Genomic DNA, 21,163 nt, shown 5'->3' on the forward strand with positions numbered 1-21,163 from the left:
ATTAGTCTATTATGCTTTTTGTGCATACATGATTGATTCATGCATTCTATTTTAACTCTCAGTCTATCTTGTAGACTCCACCATTTAGGATTTCTATCTTTAGAGTTAGATTTCTTTATAAGGGTGTCATATCCGTCATTGTAATTAAGCAATAAGCAATAAGCAATAAGCAATTTCAAAGCAATACATTCAATTATTGTTAATTGTCTTCAATTCTCTTTGTTGTTCAATTTTCTCTTTATGTGTGATAGGTATTCTTGCAGAAGATAACTGGGCTTGTGGGATTCGCATTTCACGAATTCTAACATGGTATCAGAGCTCTAGATCTGAAGATTCTTATTCACTTTTAATTATTTGCATTTAAATAGAAAATTGTTCACCTTGGGTTAATTTGGAGCTCACCATCAGTTCCAAAAGTATCGAGAAAGTCAGGATCGCCTTTTTGTTTCACTGAAATCTGATATACAGAGCCCATTTTGCAAGGGTTCGAAGTTCGAGGGTTTTCTCTATTCAAGAGGGTACTTAAAAATTTGGAGCTTTTTGGGCCCAAAAAGACCTCATGGTTGGTTACAGAAGGCTGATTCCATGAATTTTGATATATAATTTGCCTATTTTCAACATCAAGGGCATCTAGGGCATGATTTTTTATTAGCACGTTTTTCGAGGCACGAAAATTCGTAAGGTCATACCTGTACTTGCATAAGAAATTTTTCATCTATATATATATAAGGGATTTTGATTTTCGGTTGCTGACATCAGCATGACCTCATGCTGACGTCAGCAGTACAATCAGCCTGCATGGCCCTTCTTTGACCCTCTTTGTGCCCTAAAAGAGGTGTTTTTTTTGTTTTGGCCATAACTTGGTCATACGGAGTCAAAATTGGGCAAACCATATACCATTGGAAATCTCTTTCCAAACTCGATCCAAAGATGGAGGTATATTTTTCTGATTTTTTCATTTTGCAAGTTTTTTGGCCAGTTGAAGTCAGAAGTTGTAGTTTGCACTCGTGGGGGCATATCTTGTGTATCCGAACTCCGTTTTTCACAAACAAGATATCATCAGAAAGGTGATTGAGTGCTCTATCCAAATATCAGGTCCATTTTTGCATATAGATTTACAGCCCACTAACTCTTCTTGCCGAATTAATCAGTGACTTCTTGGCCCTATTTTGTCCTCTTGTGATCGGAGCTCCATCTTTTTGGCACACATCTCTATTTTATTTTTAGCATCATGGAGAATAGCATTCAAATTCAGTGTACATGTCTTACTCTCCCTTGTCAACATTATGAGGGGGTTTCTACTGTTGTTTCTAATGCTTCCTTGGTTTCGCATTGGAATGTTCTTTGTATTCAGTACTTGTTCCTATGTACTAGGAGATGTAGGCCATTTACCCATGCATTGTCTGTGAGATGGATCACTTACGTATTTATTCTTATGTACTATGAGATGCATCGCAGCCATTTACCCATGCATGGTCGGTGAGATGGAATACTTACCATATCGACACTCTAGCATTCCTATTTCCGGAGGTTCTTTTTTCAGCATCACAGTTGTCTTTCTACGACAGTGTTTGCAACTTCTTCATGATTCATATTTCTTCATGCTTGTCTTTTTGTTTCTCTTTTGGAGAGGAGTTTTGTTCCCATTCAGGGTTTTCTCCTTTGCTCTATTTCTAATAAACTTACATGTTTGTTCATGGGTACCTCATCAGGCTTTAAGTGGGGACCCATCATGCATTCATCTTTGCATGTTTTTTTCTATATCTTTGCCTCTCTCCCAGTTGTGCACTCAAGGGGGGGTGTTGGAATAAATAATTCATATATTAATTATTCACTTAATTGCATTAATTCACTAAATAATTTATTTTTTAGTTAATTAATTAATTACGAATAATTAATTATTTATCTCCATGCATAATGCAAACTAGGAAAAACAAACTATGTTTAGAATTTCGAGAGTTTCATGCATTAAATAGTCTATTATAGTTTTTGTGCATACATGACTGATTCATGCATTCTATTTTAACTCTCAGTCTATCTTGTAGAGTCCACTATTTAGGATTTCTATCTTTAGAGTTAGATTTCTTTATAAGGATGTCATATCCTTCATTGTAATTAAGCAATAATAAATAAGCAACACATTCAATTATTGTTAAATTATCTTCAATTCTCTTTGTTGTTCAATTTTCTCTTTATGTGTGACAGGTATTCTTGCAGAAGATAACTGGGCTTGTGGGATTCGCATTTCACGAATTCTAACATTATTTAGCATGCAAGGACCCTTCAACATTGGTACATTTTTTCCACTTCAACTGTGGTTGATGTAGGAGCATCCCAGGGTGTAAGAGTAATCTTTGATAACTCAAAAAATATTGCAATTAACTTCATTATTTTTATTTAACTTAATTGTTCTATTCTAATTAACTTAATTTTTTTTATTCAACTTGTGGGGAGTACATGTTCTTCACTAAGCCTACAACATCCTATTTGATTTCCAAAATATTTTTATAAGCACAAAGATATAATTCATTTTCAAACACATTACTAGGAATAACAAAATAGTATACAATTTCACTATTCGAGGCTTATGGTAAATTTGTAATGTCTATAAAAAACAACACATTTATATATTAATGGGACCGAAGATATCTTATGCTATAAATAACATTGAAATCCTATGATCCATCAACATAACATTCATTCTAGAATATTATTTCACATGTTTGGTCAACTACATGTTACACTTGGCATCAAGTTTTGCACCTTCCAATCAGCTAAGACTTTTCCTAAGGCTATAAGTTGCTATATAAAATTTTGGAGCAAGTTGATTTTGGATTCTATCTTTTCATTGTAAAATCATTTGAATTTCATAATCACACATTTGTAATCAAATGGCTATGAACTAGCATTGTATAAATCCCATTATGCAATATATTGTAGTTTAAATATAATTGTGAATTAACAAATATCATATTATTTTTTTGTTTCATTTAAACAATTTATTTGTGTATTTTATTTCATTGCATGGTTGGATAAATATTTCATCATTCGGATCCTCTTCCCATGATTACATAAATAGTATTAAAGAATAAGGTTTGGTATATTGAAAGTTCATCTTGTGGAAAAATCATTGAATTGAGGTAGTATACAATAAGCTTGACAAAAAAGTGCCAATTGAGAGGGAGTTGTGAGGAGTGATTATATATAGGCTATCAACTTGAGGTAGTTTGCACCAAATCCTAGGCAAAGATGCCTTCACAAAGAGATCAGGGTTTTTCTAATATTTCTTAAATAATAGAGGATATGTTTAAAATGGTGTGGGGGTGAAATTCTAATTTGATGCTATGGAAGAAGATAGAAAGAATTTTAAACCCTAGAAATAATGATGAGAGTGAAAAAATATGCAACCTACTAAGAAATATTTGGAAAACCTAGAAGAAGAAGAAACATATTAGGTAAATATGTTTAAGGTTATTTCAAATAATTCTAAGAGCTCTATAATTGTAACCTCTAATAATTATGATGATTTAAATCCTGAGGATTTGATTGATTGAATAAATGATTTAGAGTAATATTTAAATATGAAAAAATTATTGATCCTTAAAAAGTTACATTTGCTAAGACTAAATAATAAAGGCATATTGTTGTTTGGTGGAAAGGAGTACAATTAGAAAGAAAGAGAAGAGAAAAAGAAATTTCAACAATATGGGGTTATATGGTTTTAAATTTAAAGAGACTATATATATTTTTCCTTGATGCCAAACCCACAATGTTTGATCATGGTGTATGACTTTAGAGTGATGAATTTATTGGCATCATGCATGGTAGTTGCATACAAATTTGGACCTAAAAGGGTGGCCTAAGCATTTTGTAATGGGGGATCATTGTGGTGGGAAGCTGGATTGATTAGCTCCCTATTATACCTATTAATCAACTATGAGTTAGAATTATTGAAAAAGATATAAATTTTGAAGTATAAAAATATAACAAGAAAGGGTATATTGAAGAATTGTATAAAATGATCATAAGGACAAGACACGGTGAAGAAAATGAAGAAAAGGATGCAATATATATCAATGGATTGAGATAAAGTATTTAGAAAGGACTAAGCTTGGAGAAAAATTGGCAATAATATAAGAAGCATTTAAATTCACAATAAAAGTAATTGAGAAGCTAAAAAAATATTTGAGAGAAAACAAAACTAACAAAGAGGAAAAGGAGGAAGATTCTAAAGGAGTAGATCTCAATATGATTATGGAAGATCTTATAATTAAGATGTGGAAATTAAGAAGAGTATTAACACACACTATAATGAAAACAATACATATCGCAATGAAGATGGGAACAATAATTCTTAATATAATAGTAAAGAAAGGAGTAATACATACCACAATGACATAACAAATGGATGTCAAAGAGGTAGAGGAAGGTATGGAATAAATGATGGAAGATATTCTAGAGGAACCTATATTAAGTGTGGAGGAGGACGTCAAGCATTTTAATGTTACCAAGGCCAAGGAAGAACTAACAAGAGATCTAAAGATAGCTCAATAACTACATGTGCCGAAGAAGAATTTAGATAATCATGAAGTCCAATTAACAAAAAGAATAAAGTGAATCATTAATCATAAGAAGTTATTTGCTAAGAACCAATACTATGGATGTAGATGAACCAATACAAAGGAAAATTTAGTTGAGAATAATATGTGAATCTAAAAGTAAGTGTTGCAAAGTTAGATCATTGATAGTGGTAGTACAAACAATTTGGTTTTGGAAGAAATGGTGGACAGGTTTTAAAATTTCATGTGTATATAAAGTTGCATGACGAATTCAATATAGAATGTATCATGATGAAGTTTTATGTAACCTTATGCCATTGGATGTATGTCATACGTTGTTTGATAGACCATGGCAATGGGTGACCCACAATAGTGTGTTTCACTTCTTTGCCAAAGTGGGACATTAAATTTATTCTTTTAACCAAATTTATGCCTTTTGTCACGTATACAACTAGAAATCATTAAGAACTTGAAGATCATATGAACTAGTGATTTTCAAGATTTCATGTGTAGATCTAAATATATATTTTTGAAAAAATTATGAAATTTTAATGTAAAATTTAATTACTTGTTTTTAATAGTTAACAATATTTTTAAATAGAGGCATTTATTCCACAGCACAATTTTTTTACAAGAAGGATAAAATTATAAATTCTTTAACTAAACTTAAAACTAAATCAATATCCTATTGGGCTTCAGCCCAAAGCTCAAACAATTGGTAAGGTTGTGCCAAGGCTTTAGGTTCTTCCCATGTAGGTCCAAGGTTCAACTCCGGTTGGTTGGGTTTACCTGGTGGCTGGGTTGTTTGAGCTCACTCAGTCATCCATCGAGGTATTCTCGCCTTAGCTCATCCCCTCCATACCCCAAAACTTTGCAAAAAGTAAGACCGAGGCAAGGTGTGGTTGAGTCATTGGGCTATCTTATGATATATCACACAAACAAACAAAAACTGACAAATTCACAAAAATGCACACTATACAACATTTCAATGACAGTTGTATTATATGTAAATATCTAACTAACCATGTTTTGGTTTCATATGCAATATTAGATTGCCAATAGTGAATTCTTACATCAAGATTTTCATATTAAGGAAGATAAACACTTCAAGCATAACATGTTATCAATTAAAGTAGGGACATAGTTGGCTATAAAAAATATTTAAATGGAAAACACCAACACATTGTTGACTACTAGCTAAAACAAAGATCAATATTCTACATCAACAAGAAATTATTAAAACAAATGAACATCATACAAATTCATAAATATAAGGGTTAGATAACATTCAAAGCTACAATTTATATAGACGAATGCAGAGTTTGACTTAAAATAATCTACTTTTGATTTACTTTAAGGAATTACAAACATAGGTTTAGCAAGTATTAAATAATAGTTGAACAACTTCTAGAGCATAAGTTCAACATTGGCTATCCTTTACTACATAAAAACACAATGAAGTGACTTCTATTCTTTAATGACATTTTTTGTAGCACAAATTTAGCATTGACCATCTTTCATTACACAAAAACATAATGACATGACTTCTACACAATTTTTGTAACATAAGTCTAGCATTGACTATCTTTCACTACACAAAAAAAACAATGATTTGCCTTCTATTTTTGGATAACAATCTCTACAACATAAACTTGACATCAACTCTCTCTTTTAATGCATGTTGTGATAGTTGAGCATGTTCAAATAGTTGGTATAGCTTTTGTTGATTGAATACGTAATTTTTTAATAATATTGCATCAAAAGTTGTGACTTTTCAGTTGTTAGTGTTTATGATGAGTATCCATAATTGAATGAAATGTATTCCTTAGATGTAAAAAGCAACAAACCATATGATGCCACAACAGTGCACCAATATAGCATGACTTAGAGCACAACTATGCATCTAACTTTTTGTGGGCATTTTTGTATACCTCAACAAAAAGCATGCTGATGTGGCATCATATTTGATGATGCAGCCCTGAAACCTTCGTCATAAGAATGGGACTTGTCAAACTATAAGCTGTTGTAAAAAATTGAAAGTAATTTGAAATTTCTACATAAGATTTTGAGAAGCACATAATTAAGATTCTCAACTACTAGATCTTCTCTCCTATATATTCAAGACAAATTTTTAAAACTTTAAACTCAAAAAATAGTCCAAACTTAATTTTAAAGCCAACAAAACCCATCTTTTCCACTTTCATTCATAACTGGATGTTAACTCAGATTATTTATTTCTTAGGTAGATGGACTTTTGAGTGGCCCACCATCAAGAAAGTGTGCCAGTACTGTTGTATAAACTTCTCTACATGCTAAGCATAGATCACTAAGGTCGTATAAGTTTTTGCTATTTAAACCATTGTTAAAATGCACTTCTTTTTATAAGCTCTGCTAAGCATGATTTCATAATTAATTTGCCACTTTGGGCACTAATTTCTGCCGAGGCTTTGATTTCACATCTTTGATCTGCTTAAGATAGTCCATCATATTATCACCAAGACACAAGCTACTCAATTTCTTAGTTAAACTCTAAAATTATGAGTTTGAGCATACAAATTCTGCAACTGTCCCCAAGCCTCTCTTTAAAAGTCTTTAAGAATCTTGCATATGATACAACAACTTGATGCTTCTCAAAATTTGTAGAATGGAGAGAACATCAAATTTGTGCTACGTCTATACTACTCATTTGCCTTTTCAATCAACCCTTGAACAAATTTCAATAGAGAAGCTACCTCATGGGATAGGCAGGATCCCACTAAAATTTACCTGTTGATCTATAAATGAATTGTGGGGTTCCTAACAAACATACAAGAACCGGTCATTTTAAATAAAATGTTGTATGCAAGGGTCACTAGTCACAGTCCAGATGGGTTGTCCTAGACCCGCAAGTAAAAAGTCAAACAAGTCTACTCAAATCAAAGATGCTTAGAATAACGAACTTAACTCATGCCACTCGATGAAATATTTAAAAGTTATATGGGGTCATACTAAACTCTTGACCACTGCCATGTAGAAGCAAGAATATCGTGCGGAGGTTAGACCACACCAAACAAAGTGAAGTTAAGACACTTACCATAGCAAAATTGAAATTTCAAAGAATGTTTGAAATATAGTAGTTTTTAATATTTACAAACTGTGTTAACCTACCGAATGACTAGCAAAGCACCACCCCTATTCTCACAATCGATATCATGAATCAAAATTCCTACAAGAAAGAGCAGTGTTCCACCTCAAGGATCATACCAAACTTTGCTACTGACAAAACATTGGAGGGAGAAAATGAGAGAAATTAAATGCCTGCAAGTTTCAGAAAGGTATTTTCAAGGGAGAGATTGAATGCGTACATGTTTACCTACATGTTCAATGATTCGCTCTAATGGCAGGCCTATGCCTTGCTCCAAAGTCCCCTTAGCTCCTCATTCTAGGCAAAAGAAGTCATCAAAACTGATCAATTTTCAAAACAAGTCTTCCAAGGAAATCACTTCCACAATGACAATCATAGAACAAACTTAAATGAATACCCATAGTAAAAAGGCATTGTTTTTAACTAAGACATTTCTTAGTATATTTGTTTTTGGAATTCGACTAATTACCAACTTCTTCCTTTCACACCAATAATGTTTGACATCAATATGATTAATTTATCAATGTGTCAAACAAAGTTTACAGCCAGTAACAAAACATTTATTGCAAAAAATAAAATAAAAAAAAAAGAGGCCGAATGTTACTAAGCAAATACCATATACCTTATTGTCAAAGATAAATTAGCAAAGCTCCCTTGTAAATGCTACGGAAGGTTCCTTTGAAAAACAAAAATAATATAAAATCCTCGACAAACCTCAAGATGTCAATGCCATATCGCTACAAGTCACTGAAAGATACCACCACAACAATACAGTTAAATGGACACTTCTTGTTGCTAACCACATGACGTAACAAGTTCACAATAGAATTATCACCAATAGAGGAAACACCTATGGGGTTGCACAAATCTGCAGACTACAAATCCTCAGGTCTAGCATACTATTTGTGGGAAGTCATTACCATAGGCAACACTACCAGGTTAATCGTGAATGCAGTCAAGGATTCCAGAACCTTTTCTTTAATACTTGAAGATGTTGATAATACATTTCACATTGAGGGAATAGTGACACACAAATGGGAAATAGTCTAGCTCAAGACACGTTAAAACAAATAATAGAGAATACATAAAGAGAGAGTGAACAACGGATTAAGATTGATAGAGCTCAGCACAGTGATGTTTTTGTGGGGACTAATATATATAACCTTTGAACTAATGATGGATTACTTACAGTAATTCCAAGCCAACAAGAGGCAAAATCACCAACCAGCCATGAAAAAACCTAACAAACCTATAAATTTTCGTTTAGGTAGTAGGATCATGAATGTGTGGTTAATCAACAAAAAGAATAATTAGGGAGAAGGAAGCGAAAGGAAAATATTGAGGGAAACAGATTTTGATGTCTCACATTTACAAACCTAAATGCATAGTACGTCACCAGAAAGAATGATTGAGTAGGAGGAAAACAAAATTGAATATTAAGGGAAGTTGACTTGATTTCTAACATTCCAAACCTAAAAGTAGAAAAAGCACAAATAAATAGAATAAGGCAATCTAATTCATTTAGTATTAACACTGTTTAAAGAAATAAGTAAATAACATATGAAAAATGGTTTTCCATATATAAGACTTGAACATTTCGAATATACATCAATGCTAGATATAAAACTCCACATTCCTCCTTGGACGAGTCCTTGTTCAGTGCTATTACAATAATGTGGAGTCTCAAGATTCCTCGTTCCTAACAATAACTCCTAGTATTTCAAAAAATCGTGCAAAATGCATGTTTCCCATTGTCACAATATCACATTCAATATACAGTAAGACGAAGAAAACACAATAACATAATCCCAGAAACACTAAATATCCTACAAATTGTGAGATGTTCAGAACTTTTATCTACAGAAAAGATAAGAACACTTAGCACATACAAGACAAATGATCTTTTAAAGTTTGAATCCCAAGAGTGACACTATGCAGGTTGTGGTTGCAGCAAACCATCACTGATCTGCTTAGCAATATCACGAACAGCACCAGGTCCATGAGGGATGAATACTGATGATGACTTTGATGAGGCTCCTATCTCGGTCATTGTGTCAAAATATTGCGTTACAAGGATCAAATCTGTGACATCTTTTGCATTTATTCCAGGAACATTACTTGTAAAAGCTAAGACACTGTCCCTAAGACCATCAACAATAGCTTGCCGTTGACGAGCCATGCCCAATCCAGATAGATATTTTGATTCTGCTTCACTCTCAGCCTGTTTGATTTGAACACATTTCTCTGCCTCAGCTTTCTCAGTTGTTGCCGCCCTCAGTCTCGCAGCTACACTCCACAAGCATTTCTACTTGAGATGAAGTGAAAGAAAAATAATAAAACTATGAAAACAAACAAATAAGCCAACCGCGAATAGAATCAACCTGCAGTTCATAAACAACCCAAAAAAATCTTTTTTCTATTCAATATTTTATAACACATGTAGATAATTTACAGCTCAAAGAAGTTACAACTACTTCTAAACAAATTGGAATCTGTAATCATAAATAATTGTCTGCAAATTTGTGAAAACATTCAGGAATGGGGCAGGGCGTCCTGCATTCTCAAAATGATGATATCAATGCAAAGAAGAATTTAGTTTTTGTCCTATAGAAAAAATAAGATAGAAGACTTCAAGCATAGGAAAAATGAAATTGATTTAATTCAGAGTCCCGATTAGGCAAAATTGGCTGCAGTCTTTCTTCATCCACTCACTGGAAAATAGAAATTTCTGCCATTGAAGAATATAAAAATTGGTAAAAAAAATAAAAAATCGACCTGCATTTATCTCGTTCATTGCTCTTTTAACAGTTGAATCAGGAACTGTATCAACAATAAGTGTCTGAACTATCTCAAACCCATAATTTGTCATTGCCTGTTGCCAAACAAAAAAGAAAAAGAATACTGAAACTGATAATTTTTTTCAGTGGATAAAGCAAGGAAGCAAGCATTGCAGCAATAAATTTGTTTTCTCAAAACAGTGAGCATATGGAAGTATAATCATTATATTGAAAATGATCTACAAATGAATGTACCCTTTAATCGGTAAAAAAAATGCAATGATTGTCTCTTTGCGATATTTACATTTTCAAGTTCATTCTTGACAGCTTTTGCCAAGTCAGTTTTTTGCTCAAAAACGTTGTCCAAGGTCATTTTTGGGACGCTTGACCTGATAACTACACACAAAAAATATGATTACCTAATCAGAGCGATACCAAGAGTTGTTAAGGTAACATTAAGAAATCATTGAGGAGAGACAGTCGTTCACCATTGGACCCAATTAGAATAGATTATAAAACTGAATCAGTATATAAAACTGTAAAGCATCTTGTTACCTGAACATGCTAGACGTGTCTAACAAAATTTCATTTCTTTCACCCTTTAAATCTCTTCAAAATATACATATCCATCCCCAAATTACAGGATTCAGACAAATTTTGGATGTTATTGTAATTACTGATTTTAGTTGCCTCTTCCGAACATATATTATATCTACCAGTCTCCATGTGTAGGCATTTGCAATGGTGAAAAATGGTAAAATTCTTCGATACAATATAATGCATGCATGTGTACTTGATTGCTCTGAAAATCAGCTGGAGGTGCCATTGTTAAAAAATATAGCAAACAGTGCTAGAATAGTGGGAAATAACAGTATAATCCAGATCCAAACCAGGGTGCACAAGTTTTTCAGGACCAGAAAGAATTAAAAGTTACAAGTTGGATCCCTGGTTATAATCACTAGTAGAAAATATAAGGTAAAACAGCACAATTTCAAGGTTCCAGGATGATGGAATCCTAGGTATGAATGTGTTCACTATCCACCATCAGCACTGGAAGTTATGCCCTTCACCAATAGCATGCATTGGCATAAACTGTAGCTAGCAACACCTTTAATTAAGTCACATAATTAGTGGTGCGAAACTCGCCAAAAACTTGCGAGTACTCCCAAGTCAAAATGTTAGGTGAGTTACTCGCCCAAAAACTTGCCAGCGAATTTTTGAAAAACTCATGGCAACTTTTTCCTATAAAACTCACGAGTAGATGCAAAAAATCGCAAGTTTTGTCTCAAAAACTCATCCAAATCCATATAATTTTTTTTTCTGCTTGAAGTTAAAAAACACGATTTTCACTGGTGGTAAAGGTTTTAGAGGCTTTAATTTGGACTTGGCGATGGGGGCTCCGCCCCTCCCCTGTATCATGACATGGAGTGCACCAAGGGCACTGCCCCTTGACCCCATTGGGGGTGTTGCCCATAAACTCCCATGAGGGGCACAACCTCTCAACCTCATTGGTGTCTCCACTCCCAATCCTGAATAGTTATTGGAATCTGTCAAATAAAATTATAAAAAACTTGATTACAATGATAAACAATAATACCAATACAACGACTTTAGAGTGCTTCATTGTTACTTGACAGATTACAATGATAAACAATAATACCAATACAACGACTTTAGAGTGCTTCATTGTTACTTGACATTTGCTTGAATGCTTTGATATGCAGGTCACTCTTCAAAATAACATAACCATGATTGCACAACGATATGATGGTGAAAGATAAATGCTTGATGATGGATGCTTGATAGATGCTAGCTCTTACTTGATAATGCTCATGAAAGTGATAATTTGACATAGTGTAAGTGCTCAAAAGAGTTAGGGGGAAAACAAGTGAATAAAGGTTTTATTTATATGCCTCACATAACACTTGAACAATGATGGAGATTAAATGACAAAATCAACTCGGACAAGAAAATTTGAAAGAGGGTAGGACCTATAATGCACATAGATTGATGAGGTGGAAATAAAAGAAAGGGTGTAAATGCATAGATTTATTTTATTTATTTGAGGTGGAAAAATTAAATAATTTATTTGAATTTATTTAATTTGAGAGGGAAGTATTAGCTAATTAAATAATTTTTTAAAATTCTTTAATTAGAGGAGGGAAATTTATTACATAATAAAATTATTTAATTAAATATTGGGAGAAAAATGGTAAAATAATAAAAATATTTAATTAATTTGAGATAGAAAAGGATAATGAATTAATTAAATATTTAAAAAATTATTTAATTATAAAAGAAATATTAGCCTAATTAAATATTTAAAATTATTTAAACAATATGAAAAAGTGAAAGTGGTAACATGACAAGATGAAAATGCATCAACCATTTTTAGATGTCTACAGATACAATCATCGGAAAGCTCTTTGAAAGCTCTTTGAGAGTGGTGTTTACCTATTCTATGCAAGCTGGTTTTTTGTTTCACATTCTAATGCTTAGTATTGACGCAGGTTTATGGAGTTTTGAAGCCCTTATGACAGGTCAATTCAACATAGCAAGGTGGCGTGAGCATTTTATTAAGTCACAGTTTAGTTGGGAAGGTCCTTATTGCTGGTACAATCTTTGGAATCAGCTATAGTCATCATGAAGGTTGGAGTGTGTGTACGCAAGGAGGATTGTACATTGGAGAGCTCATTATCGACCAATTCAGAGGTCCGAAAAATTATTGCAGAATATCCCTGTACTTGCTGCTTGTAAACAGCTCATTGTATTTTGCTTTTGCTTGCATAATCATTCAAATCAATGAGAACGATTGTTTAGCAAAATCTCATGCTATATATTTATGTTAATAATGTGATTAAATTTGTTTCAAAGTGTCGTATAATGAGCATATATACCAGTCTATCAAACATACTGAAAAAATAACAAATCAGACCAGGAAAACATAAACTGTTCAATGAAATGCCTAAACCTTAAACTTTGGGAAAAGTGAAAATTTTGGTATAGAAAATTGGCTCAAGCCCTTACAGTGGTAACAAAGCAGTGTATCCTGGCAGCCAATGGGGTTTTGGGTGAAATTATGATAGAAAAAAATTCTTATGCAGTCAAGAGGTTCCCACCGATATTATTTTAGATAAAGGTCAAATGATCCACCACTACAACTAGAGATTGAAGAGGAAGCTTCTCTTGCAGATTTGTTTGCTGATAGGGCTAAAAGTAACATGGGTGACAAGGATGATCAATAAAATCCCAGTATTATGCAAATTTTAAAAGACCTGGCTAGAGGACAGAAGCAATTGATTCAACCGATCACTCAAACATTGCAAAACAATAATGGCAACGATGGCAATAATGGAAACAATGGCAACCATGGAGAAGAAGTAACACTATTTGAGTCAACTCCTCCAAGGCAGCCAATAGAACAACTCCTAGACTTTTGATACCTAAATTCTTAGAAGTACTGCCAAGAGAACAAGCAGGATAGCAGGAAGGTGGTGAAGGTTGGGCAAATTATCTGAGGAAGTATCAATCATTGGGTAATGAATTTCATACAGCCATGTCCTCGGCAAAAAAAAAGTCCAAGTATAGAAACGAACCCAAAGGAGATAGAGGACAAGGTGCCTAACAAGGACTTGCAACAAAGAGTGGGCAAATTAACCATTCCTATCTATGATGGTTCTAGCTAGTGTACTGTGTGTTCATGGGTGCAGAAATTCGATACATACTTGCAACTTAACCCCATGGTAGAGACAAAAGCCATTAAGTATGCCAAACATCATCCGAGTGAAGAAGCTCATGAGTGGTGGTAACATGGGTTAGTCACCTTAGGACATGACGGTATCACCTCATATGTTGATTTTACACAAAGGTCGATTAATAGGTTTGGTAAAAAGAACCTTGAGCTACATTTTAGAGAGTTGGCACAATTCAGACAAGTGTGGATAGTTGACTCTTACATATCTGAGTTCCAAAAACTCTTAGTCATGGTCACAAATGTTTCTGAGAATAGGTTGATTGTTCTATTTATGGAGGGATTGTCAGAACCACTTCATTGTTGGGTCAAAGCATTTGATCCAAATACTTTGCAGGATACCATTAAGAGGGCTCGAAACATGGAGAGTTCAGCACCTAAAAACAAATTCTAGTCTATACCATTTCCATCAAAGAAGGATAACAAACCTTTCCAAAAGAGTGGCCAAAAAGGAACAACATGAATGATGAGGTTAGGAATGAACTTCGCAGGAAAAGCTTTGCGTCTCTTGCAAAGAACCTTGGGAGCCTGTTCTTAGGTGTTCGGGGAAAGGGAAGGTTCATTACGTAGAGGTGGTTTTACATGGTGAAAAGAAGGCAAGAACTACTGATAGTGAGCTGGATGACTCAAATGGGGAATCGGCAGATGTGGAGGGCACCATTGAAAGAAGAGAAGGGAGGAACCATCGCTACCCTTTACGGTACTCCTAGGTATAATTCATTCAGGGTAAGGGAGCTCTTACAGGGGCAACGAGTTACAATCCTGATTGACAGAGGGGCAAGCCACAACTTCATAGATGAGACCCTAGTAGCCAAGAGGGGTTTACCAACAAAGGACTTCAAGGGCTTTAGAGTGATGGTTGCAAATGGCTTCACCATGACTTGTACTAAGCGAGTCCCACAGTTGAGTATAGCCTTGGGTAATTGCACAAGGACCAATTATTTTTATGTAGTATGCATTGGGGAGACCAATGTAGTCAAGACGATGGAGCTGAAGTTCAAATGAATGGAAATAAAGTGGTCCTAAGGGGTATGTCCAATGGTGCATCAAGATCGTGATATCTAAGAGGATGGAGAGTATATTCAAACATGGTGATGTTGCTTGTGTAACCCAATGTTTGATTTCTTCTAAAACCCCTTCTAATGGTGATGGATTGTAAAGCACTCTGGGGTTGAGTAGGATTACTAGACATGGATATGAATTTTGTATATTTTAGCTTCAAATATTAATACAAAACACCTATACTTTTACCGATCAAAAATATATATATAATAATAATAAATATAAATTTTACATATATAAATATAATATATAACAATTCATAATACAATATTAATAATTAATTATTAAACTATTTTTTTTGATTCATAGTTTTCATCTGAAACAAATATTCAAAACAAAGTTCTTATTCCATAATGTAGACGAAACTTTATTAGAATATTTCAAACCCTTGATTCACATGCAAAAATGCACAATTCGGTAATGCAATTCAAGGTATTTTCGACTCGTTAATAATGACATTTAGGTTTTTTAATTTTTAGGAATAAAAAATGTTGTTTAGGGGTTTTCCAAGGTCAAGAAGTCAACTAAATTTGTGGAAAAAAGAAGCCCAACTCTAGAATCACATTGGAATTTGTTTCGAAATGCCATGGCCTCAAAATCGCCTGGGTTTGGCTGGCAATAACCAGCTCCAAACAATGTAGTCACAAAAATTCTAAACCCTACCCAATTCCATGCAAACTTTTAATGTCCCCAATTTTTCAAGTTCTCTAGTAAGCTTTAGTAGCTGACACTCTGGGTTCCCATCAGCTTGTTTAGAAGAGTAATCTGATGTTCCGATGAGCTCAGTTGATTTATTGGAGTTAAACACCACTTTCTGCAGTGATTTATGGCCTCTAGATTGGTCTCCAAGAATCTCGGAGAAGCCGTCTATTTTTAGTAAGTAGCCTGATCGGCCTTGTTTGCTATTATTCTTCATCAGGATCACTCTAGTGCGATCAGAATTTGATTCCGATATATTCTGACAGGGTTTCGCAAATTTGGTGCATTAATGAGTTATTTTAAATATTTTTACTAAGGTTGCTTAAATTTAATTAAAATATTTAATTCCAACCTTAGTGTTATAGCTCGTTGGAACCGGGGCGAAAAGTTTTAAATCTTGGGCGCATAAAACAGTGACCTTAAATGTCAAAATATTATTATATTATTGAAAGGGTCATTTTCAGAAGAAAAATTGAGTTCAAATTAATAAAGTGACTATTAAAATTAAAGTACATTCATTTATAAAGTCACTTTATTTTTAAAGGTACACTTTATTCACTTAAGAGAGAAGTGATATTTTATAAAGAAGTCATCTATCCCACAATCTTGGTGCATTGGGATTTGAGCTCAAATGAGGTCATAAATAAGGGCATTTAATGCTGGAAAAGACATCTTGGAAATTGGTATTCTTGTTTTTGGTGAAATTCTGGAATTTAGTTCTAAAAAAACCTTGGCTCTTGAGGACGAAATCCCTCATCAGCAACATTTCTCTTGCCTGTGAAAGACCAGGTTTGGGAGATCTCTAAGACCAAACTGGCATTGAGGAAAGGTTCGAAATTTTCAGTTTGGGAATGTTTAACATTTGCAGGGCCCTCTGAATTGGTAAGGAGATTAAACCAAACTCTCTGTGTTATATGGTATCGAAATTTCCAGTTGCAGGGAAACTTTAGCTCAGCTTTCGCAGAACAAACTGCAATATATTCAAAAGCTTAATTCGTCATTTCCTCAGCACATTCATAAGGGCATTGGCATAGGGAAAGCGTGGGCTCATGCTATTATCAATTCACTAAGAGTACTGCCAGCCATGACAATTTGAACTCACTTGTGTACAGCAACCAAATACTTGTTGGACGTAAATTACTTACCGGTTGTTCACTAAAAAAATCGGTTTCAGTTGGGCATATTGGGAAGGGAGACATACTGGGAGCTTGTATTTTGTATTACTGACCAGGCGTAGAAGCTGAACCCTTAAGATTCATTCAACACAAGTATATCTACTGGGCGTAAATCATATCACCACGGTGGGGAAGAGTTATTCTGTTGGCTGGGCGTGGGCATGTTGAAACTCCTTTCCAACTGGGTGAACATTAATTACTGTATGTAAGCTGCTGTTCGTGGGTGTTGGGCGTGTGAAGAACAGCAAACAGCTGTGGGATTAGTGGCGTCTAAACTAAAGCTGGAGACATTTAGTCGTGGAAGGAGTTTGCTGCTGGAGCGTAGTTTACAAAAGGGAATACAGTGGATTAATTAATTCTCTGGGTTCTCCGCTATTTCATTTGCAGCTGTAATTAACATTGCATTCCAAATAAATATTCAAGAATTGTGCTTAGAAGTAAAACAGTGTGAGTGTCTTTGATAAATGATTTTAATAATAGCAATTGAAATCAGTTAATTGTTGATTTGAATTATACATTGGATTTGAAAACAACAATGTCCTTAGTATGAATGTTGTTAGGAGGTTCACTACTCATCATGATTGAATGAAAGCACAAAATCTATCAAAACGCACCAGGGCACAACTTAACCATAAAAACCACAGGAGGGGGAAAAAATTAGATTATTATTGAATGCTTGCAAACTGTTTGAAGAAATAACAACAACTGGGTGTTAGGGAAAAATTACAACAAACAGGACGGTCGGTCTATTAGAGTGGTATCAGAGCAGGTGTATTCTGCCATCCTGAAGGGTTAATCAGAAAGATGAAGACTTATGAAGAGCTACAAGAAGATCTTCAATACTTGAGTGAGCATCCTGGTTGGTTTAGATCCGTCTTCAAAAAGAAATCAGAAGTTTATGAACATGACTCTTCCAGTGAAAAGATTCGAAATGTCAGGGAGAATGAACTATGGAGACAAAATCTTAGCTTTTCTTGCAATGCGGCTTGGGAGCCTAATCATATATGCACAGGGAAAATGGTTAAGGTGATAGTAGAAGAAGAAGACAAAGAGGGAAGGTTTGGGAAAGAAGAAATTGCTTCAGTTAGACCTGATGCTTGTAAACATGAGGATGGATGTAATGTCCTCATTTTTCCTATGATCACTGAGTTGCATAGTTTGGCCTGTTAGCCATCTCTGCAGGCAATTACAGAGGCTAGGGGATGATTGGCTTTACCAAGAGGAGTCTATACTAAGTCACTTTTTGGCCTTCGTAAGCTTAAGTTACATAGACTTTATAATAATTCATTATAAAGTTACTTTTTCTATAATTAGAAAAATTATAAAGTAACTTTATTAAAAAGGAGATTAATAAAAGTTAATGAAGAATTATAAAAAAGCCCCTTGGCACATTTCCCTAGAAGTTATAACTTAAAGGTTATAACTTAATAATATGGCCACTTTTAATGAGGAATTAGACCCTCGATGGGTCAAAGCACTTAAGGGAAGTTATTTTTTAATAAAAATAAACATTTTAACATGTTTTTTTGATGTTACATAGACTTTATAATGAATTATTATAAAGTTACTTTTTCTATAATTAGAAAAATTATAAAGTAACTTTATTAAAAAGGAGATTAATAAAAGTTAATGAAGAATTATAAAATGGCCCCTTGGCACATTTCTCTAGAAGTTATAACTTAAAGGTTATAACTTAATAGTATGGCCACTTTTAATGAGGAATTAGACCCTCAATGGGTCAAACCACTTAGGGGAAATTATTTTTTAATAAAAATAAACATTTTAACATGTTTTTTGATACCAAAAGTACAACCCCAACCCCAAATTCGAATTAGGCTTTGAGGAATGTTTAAAAGACATTGGGGCAGCATTTTATTCATTATTTCATTGGATATTTGACAATTTCTTCCCTGGAGAGCTCTGCAACAGCAAGCTTGATTGGAGTTTCAGGTTGAGAACGAAAACTCTCACCCTTATTCAGTGTGTGGACGAAAACCCATTCACCTTTGAATTGAAGGAATCCTCTTTCAGGTCATTTGGGGCCAATATCTGGAGGAAAAATCATACTTTCAGCAAGAATAAATCATCTACGACACATTTGAGCAGATTGGAACAGATTGGGGAACATTTTCCAGCAGTTATTGTGCTTTTAATTCTGGCCATAACATTCCCAGGCTGGCCATACCCTCTTTGCTTCTCCTGTGGAGCCAATAAAATAAATTAGAGGGTTTTGATTCAGAAATTTGTGCGTAAATTTGGCAGCAAATAAACACGGATCAATGGTTCTTTCAGGGAAATTTTAACACATTTGGGCTACATCAGCAATTTAGTGGGGAAAAAGGTCAATTTGGTGATCTCTCTTGGCAAGATTTCAAAATAAGATTCCGAATTGCTATCCATCTATTCAATTGTTTTTGATAATTATTGTTTAGAAGAATAAAACCCATTGGAACTGTTGGTGCACTCTAGAAGCTCCTGTAGCGGCATTTTCTTTCAATAAAGTCAATAAAGAAGCCTCCAGGCAAGGCGTTGGACTCTTGTTAGGCCAATTTGGCATGTTAGTGTTGAAATTCTTCAATTCCTTGCATTTAATTAGTTGTTGATAATAAATCAGATATTCTGAAATTTAGTTTCATGTAGTTGTAATTTGTTCTTATCTGGAATTCCAAATTGCATTATTCATTTTATCATTCAAAAATTCCAAAAACGCATTAAAACTCAAAACCTCCTCAAAACCCCAAGCTACAATACGTTGGTCAAAAATTGAAATTTGAAACAAAGCAAATCAGAATTGAGTCATCTCCTAGTCTCCATCTTTCAATGGAGTCGCTTCTTCATGTCCTCCTATCACAGATGGGTACAATGATGTTCATTAAATCAAAGAAGAATCAATTGTTTCTTCAAGTATGGATTGTAATAGTTTCTTTGTGGGTAACTTGGAGATAAGGCTTGACAAAACCGGTGAGATGATGGTTACTCTTGATGATTCTAAATGTAATTATAATGATGTTCCACTATTTCTAAATGAAAGATGCATGGCCCCATTTCGTGGGATAGTTGAATTAGATGAGTCTATTAGTGTTTTGACATAGAATGATGATGAAGACAATTCTATATTTGGGCCTAACGCTGCCCAAGTTTTAGATCAGCAAGTGTGCCAAGAAGATATCATAGAGGCAGTTGATTGTGAGAATCAAGTTCTTCAAGGCCAATCAGACAATTCATCATGTGAAGCAAAAGTTGTTCATACACCTCACAGTCCACACAGTTTGTGGAATCAGTTGAAGGTGAATGAGGATGGGATTGTGGCAGCCTTAACCCATCATGATGAGATGCATAAGCTGGTTAAAAATTACCTTTGGATGATTCAGTTAGAGAGAAGACAAAAGGGAATTGAAGCGGAGTTTTCTCTTGATAGCTTGCAAATGATCAAAGAAGGTATGGGAACAATAAAAACAAACTATATACATCTCCTTTCAGATCGTGATCACCTTCTCAAACTAGTTGAGATCTATTCAGATGCCTTGAAAAGGAAAGAGGAAGAAATTGATGAACTTTGTTTACAGTTGAGCATGGCCCACTCTTCCCTACACAAGGCCGAGGAAACCATTATTGGTCCAACAGTGATTCAGGAGTATGATGCAAGAACATTGGAGATCAAACAGATCATTGAGGGAATTGATGAAATCCATAAGTATGAGATGGCACAACATGACTTCAGCACCTTTCCGAATGATTACAGTTTGCATTTTGGAGAGGAGCATGTTGGCTACAGTAATCCAGCACCACCTTCATGGATATTACCTCCTATTTCATTGTTTGATGGTTGTCCTACGATGCTGATCAAAATTTTATCAGGTTGCACTTTGGGGGCAGCGGTTATGGACATGGATAGGAGAGATTGCAACTGCCTTTTTGGAGTTAGAGGAGTATGATGAGTTATTACCCTCTTTGGGCTGTAGAGATACCTTGAATCCCATTTTGGATTTGGTTCACAGGTTATATGGTGCTGTTTT

The 21,163-nt window shown here is 34.3% G+C and overlaps 1 protein-coding gene across 6 annotated transcripts in view; it reads right to left on the bottom strand.

Annotated features, from left to right (window-relative positions):
• Positions 1 to 9,242: 9,242 nt before the first annotated feature.
• LOC131048170 (hypersensitive-induced response protein 1) overlaps positions 9,243 to 21,163 on the bottom strand; it is a 57,305-nt gene continuing 45,384 nt past the window's right edge. For 5 of the 6 annotated variants that reach the window (XM_057982050.2, XM_057982048.1, XM_057982051.1 and 2 more), the window contains 3 exons: positions 10,765 to 10,856; positions 10,459 to 10,555; positions 9,243 to 9,969 (listed from right to left, as the gene is read on the bottom strand). In XM_057982050.2, coding sequence (XP_057838033.1) covers positions 9,614 to 9,969; positions 10,459 to 10,555; positions 10,765 to 10,856 — 545 coding nt within the window. In that variant the 3' untranslated portion in view covers positions 9,243 to 9,613. The remainder of the gene's footprint in view (positions 9,970 to 10,458; positions 10,556 to 10,764; positions 10,857 to 21,163) is intronic. The other variant, XM_057982053.1, reaches the window with a different exon arrangement.

The sequence above is a fragment of the Cryptomeria japonica genome, chromosome 3 (genome assembly GCF_030272615.1).
Source record: "Cryptomeria japonica chromosome 3, Sugi_1.0, whole genome shotgun sequence".
Classification (NCBI taxonomy): Eukaryota; Viridiplantae; Streptophyta; class Pinopsida; order Cupressales; family Cupressaceae; genus Cryptomeria; species Cryptomeria japonica.